The sequence below is a fragment of the Aristolochia californica genome, unplaced genomic scaffold (assembly GCF_029961685.1).
Source record: "Aristolochia californica isolate CCGP_79_NKW_82.1479 unplaced genomic scaffold, dmAriCali1.0.hap1 SCAF_3, whole genome shotgun sequence".
NCBI classification, from domain to species: Eukaryota; Viridiplantae; Streptophyta; class Magnoliopsida; order Piperales; family Aristolochiaceae; genus Aristolochia; species Aristolochia californica.
The window spans coordinates 18125215-18130302 of record NW_027181992.1 but is presented as its reverse complement, the minus strand read 5'-3'; the positions used below and the strand labels follow the sequence as shown (position 1 = coordinate 18130302).

General features: G+C 44.4%; 1 protein-coding gene across 1 annotated transcript; it reads left to right on the top strand.

The window, feature by feature from the left end:
* Nucleotides 1-2341: 2341 nt before the first annotated feature.
* LOC137959421 (pentatricopeptide repeat-containing protein At1g12620-like) lies at nt 2342-4024 on the top strand. Its single transcript, XM_068806803.1, has one exon. It carries the CDS (start codon nt 2342-2344, stop codon nt 4022-4024), a length of 1683 nt encoding a protein of 560 aa, XP_068662904.1.
* The last annotated feature ends 1064 nt before the right edge of the window (nt 4025-5088 follow it).

Genomic DNA, 5088 nt, shown 5'->3' with positions numbered 1-5088 from the left:
CCTCCTCCCACCTCCATTACAGCGTTAAGGGGATTTTTGGGCCTCGCTGGGTATTACAAGAAATTTATTCGTAGCTATGGCCAGATTGCAGCATTGCTCAACAACCAACTCAAGAAAAATGCCTTTACCTGGTCCGAGATAGCGGCTCATTCCTTTTAGCAGTTGAAAAAGGTATTAACATCCGCATAGGTTTTGCAGCTACCGGACTTTGTGGTGGAATGTGATGCTTTGGGGGGCGGTATTGGTGCAGTGTTACACCAACAAGGACACCCGGTCGCTTATTTTAGCCGCCAACTTGGCCAACACCACCACAAGTTAGCAGCTTATGCGAAGTAACTAATTGGTTTAGCTAAAGCAATACAGCATTGGCAGCCTTATCTCTGGGGGCGACCATTTCTGATTCACACCGATCATTGCAGCCTCAAGTATCTTCTTGAGCAACGCCTCACTACCTCACTTCAATAGCATTGGTTAAGTAAACTGATGGTGTTTGACTTTACCGTGGAGTATAAACCAAGGAGTTTGAATGTGGGGGCTGATGCTTTATCTTGCCGGGACATTCCAGATCCGCAATTACATGCCATCAGTCAGCCCAGAGCTCTCTTATTGGATTCTATTTGGGAGGAAACACAATAGTATCCGGAACTTATTACCTTATATCATGAGATTCACCAGGGGAGATCGGAGAAACATTGGATAGTTTAGGATCGTCTTGTCCTCTTCAAAAACCATATTTTTCTACACCACACGTCACCACTTATTTACAACATTCTAACCTTGTTCCATGACAGTACACATGAGGGCCGACAAAAAAAATATTTCCGGATCAGTCGGGATTTTTATTGGAGGGGTACGAAGTGCAGTATAGCCGATTATGTGGTAGCTTATCAGATTTGTCAATAGAATAAAGCTGAATCATTATGTCTAGCAGGTTTGCTCCATCCACTTCAATTGCCGGCACAAGTCTGGTCAGATATTTCCATGGACTTCATAGATGGCCTTTCCTCGTCGTCCGGAAAATCCGTTATATTTGTAGTGGTTGATCATTTCTCAAAGTATGACCATTTCCTCCCTTTGGTGCATCCTTACATTGCAACTCACGTAGCTCAACTCTTTATAGATAATATTGTTCGAATACATGGGATGCCTACCTCAATTACCAATTACAGAGATGCCATCTTTACCAGTACATTCTGGAAAGAACTATTCAAGCTACAAGGCACAAAGTTAGCATTCTCTTCTGCTTACCATTTGTAGACTGATGGTCAGACCGAGGTTGTCAACTGGACGAATGAGATGTATCTTCGTTGTTTTGTGGGGTACTCACCTAAACGGTGGGTTAAATGGCTATGTATGAATTTTGTTACAACACCTACCACAACACACTTGAAACTACCCCATTCAAGGTAGTATATGGTAGAGACCAGCCTCAAATTTTATCGTATGAACTAGGTGCCTCCAAGGTAGCCACTTTGGACCAAGCGTTAGTAGAAAGAGACACCATGCTCACTGAGGTGCACACTCATCTCCAGGAGGCCCAGAATACTATGAAATTATATTATCACAAGAAGCACCGAGAAGTCTTCTTTTCTCAAGGAGATTATGTATGGTTGCGTCTCCAACATTATAGGAAATCAAAGAGGCTCTTCTCCAAATTAATCTGCACATGGGTGAATATTTTGCACGAGATGCTCCTCTACCGGCTAGTTCCAGGAGACCTTCTGATCAGCCACCTCTTCACCCATCCCCAATGCCTCCTATGCGTCCAGTTTATCAAACAAACCACAAGACGGAAAATTTCCAACCTGACTATGTCCCGGAAAAAATCCAAGCGGCAAAGCCCCATATAGCAGCCGCTCGCCATCAAGAATAGGTCCATCTCTCGCTCTCACTCCCACTACACCCTCCGAACAGCAAGCCGACTTGGGCACAAGCTTGCTTCTTTCGGCAGACTGCAGCAACTTGGGAACGAGCTCTCTTATTCCAGCAGCCTGCAAAGAGGAACGAAAATTTAACATTGTCATTATATTATCGGGATGACAGGCTCCTGACAGCCACAATGTTCATTCCAGCCATTATGATTATTTGCAGGATCATGCCATGGGTAACAAAATTTATGGATTCAAGGGAGGTACTGTTGAAGAGATGAAGTGCAAATCCAGAGAGTTGACCTACCCTTACAGCAATCAGACTAGGGTTGGAAGGGTCGGGATTGACACTGCTGCTCAGTTTATCAAATCCCCATAGTTTATCCAATCCACAGAGAAGATGTTTGAGAGAATGACAAATAGGAGTATTTCCTCTGGGAACTCTAGGTTCTCTATTTTTATGATGAAAGGGTATGCCAAATTTCATGCATTCATCCATAGACCTGTTTCTTCCAGGAACAAGCACTGCACGTCTTGGTTTTGAATCTGAAGCTTTTGTGTACGATGCATTGATTCATAATTGTGCAACGTTGGGTTGGGCATCAGTGGCCTACCCAGTATGTGATGATAGGGCACGCAGAGATCTGGTAATATGGAACTATATGCTCCCTGCATATGAACAACAAGATGACCCCATAACTCAACCAGAATTTTTCATCGGGGTGACAGAAAATGGTTTTCAACCAGATGTGTCATCTATTTTCATGCTCACAAGAGGATGGACTACAGAGAATATGTTCTGGTTGCTCTTGGTGCTTGCCCAGACAAGAGCTGGGTGGAGGGTTACAATCATGCCAATTGACATGGGAGATGCAGCGGCAATTTCGCACTCTATTGCAATGGGAAGGCTTCAACTTGCCGAAGCTAGGAACACCAAATTCTCTGATGCTGCTACAGAACTTCACCAACGAGCACTCACTGCTCTTCATGAGTCTTCTCAGCAGACTTATAGCAACGTTGTTGCTACCCACTCAAGCCTAAACCATATTGGTCTGCGGATAGAGAAATTACTTCAACAAGAGAAGTATGTTGCTGTTTGTGAGCACATAATCAGGTATGACAGCTTTGTGCAAGATTTTATTAAGTTCAGCCTCATGATTGTGAATGGACGTCTTTTGCCCTATACCATGCATATCCACAATCGAATGCAGATATTAAATGTCCCTGCTGATCTCGTGACCTATACCATCCTCCTCAATGCCTATTGTCTGGCTGGGAGTGTAAGGAGGGCACAAGACAATTATGAGGCAGTAAAATTAGTTGGGGCTTGCAGATATCATGTCATCCTCAAAAGCAGAATTATAAAGGTCTTTGTAGAGGCTACAATGTGGCAATTCGCACGGGAAATACAAGAAGAGACGGTCTTAGATGGTATTCATCCTAATGTTGTCACCTGGTCATCCTTGATTAGTGACTTTGCCAAAGTAGATCAAGCGGAGTGTGCAATTCACATAGTTGATAAAATGTTCCTCCTTGGCTATGAACCTTCACGGAAGCGGTATCACACTAGCAATGCTTACAACCCTATCCATGATGTTGCTAGTTCCTATCGGACAGGCACTGCCACAAATGTACACGTCAAGCTTGCTCTGGGATATAAGTCTGTCCTTATTTCAGATGCTGATATGAATTTCAGGACAACGAAAGCAATGGGGCTCATCCCCACTACCGTTGCAGTGCTAGATGGCCTATGCATGGACGGGTTGATTCAAGGCTATACAGTTTTTATGGCTGTGGTGGATGGCTGCTGCAAGGCACTAAAGTTTGAAGATGGAAAAGGGGCTTTTAGGAAAATGCAGACAATTGGTATCTCTTCCAATGTTTTCAGCTATATAGTTTTTGTTCATGGATTGTGTCAAGGGAAGCAGCTGAAAGATGGGATTGAGTTTTGTAGTGATATGTTGGAGGTTGGGCATTCACCACTTGTTGCTACTTTTCTTGGGTTGGTGGCAAAGAGATCTGAAGATTCTCAATGTGTCATTCAGAGGTTACCAGAGAAGGGGCAGATAGCAGGGGCTCAAGTAGATAGCTTGCTCGACTTATCAATCTGGATTTTAGTTACTATTGCGGTGACAATGCAGCAATGGGTTCAATAGTTTCAGATGTCTGCTGATGTCCCATTCTTTGCTGCAGTGGTGGCAATGCAGCAATGGACTCCCCAAAAAAAAATAAACCCGGTTTGAAGTGATGACGATGAGCAGTATGTTATGGACTCCATAACATCAAGAGTGGCTAGTCGACGAAGAGGGTAGTTTATGTAATTTGCACCTTTAATTTATTAGTGGGTATTATTGTAATTTGGTTGAACCTTGGCCACTTGCTTGGGCCTTGTGCATCATTCCCTAATTCCATTTATAGGGACATGAGTTTAATGAAAGGTAAGCATTCTCCAATCTAGTGTTAAACAAGACCAGGTACTCTCTCTAACGAGGCCTAAGGGTGGAGCTCCTTCCAAAAGCTCAACGTTGGTCAAGCATAGGTCGTTCTAAGAATCAGAAATCCCTTCCTACCTCATCGCCCAACCTGGAAGCAAGAGGAGATCACCAAGTGACATGATCCATAGCAAGGGAACCTAACATCATGGTATCAAACAGGACCACCATAAGCGATTCCTCTTCCCTTGCTGATATTCGCAATTTTGTGGAAGAAAATCGTGCTGAAATGCAATGCCAAGTTGACGCAATGAATCAGGAAATCTTCGGTCTCAAAGACCACTTCCAACAAATGATGGCCCGCATGGAAGATGGATTTGCCAAGATCACAGTGCAACTGGAGCCTTCCTCCAGGCCATCCGACCCTCCCCCCCCCCCCCCCCCCCCCCCCCCCACCACCTCCTCATTTGCACCACCCTCCTCCTACTGATTTGCGCCACACACCTCTTTCCCATGGGGCACCCCGGGCTCACCACACCCGATGGTTCCAAGGTACACCAAGTTAGACTTTCAACCTTATGATGGGTCTTCCAACCCTTTGATTTGGTTACACCGGTGTGACTATTTCTTTTTCAATAAACGAACCCCTCCTGAGGACAGGGTTCAATTAGCTGCATTCCACATGCGTGATGAAGCGCTTCTGTGGTACCACCAGTTTAAAAATGAGCACCATGTGTATGATTGAGAGATTTTCAAAGATTATTGCATGCTACGGTTTGGTCCTCCAG

Bases quoted from the DNA above. Each gene is read 5' to 3' on its own strand.
- LOC137959421 (XM_068806803.1), top strand. From the start codon at position 2,342: ATGCCAAATTTCATGCATTCATCCATAGACCTGTTTCTTCCAGGAACA.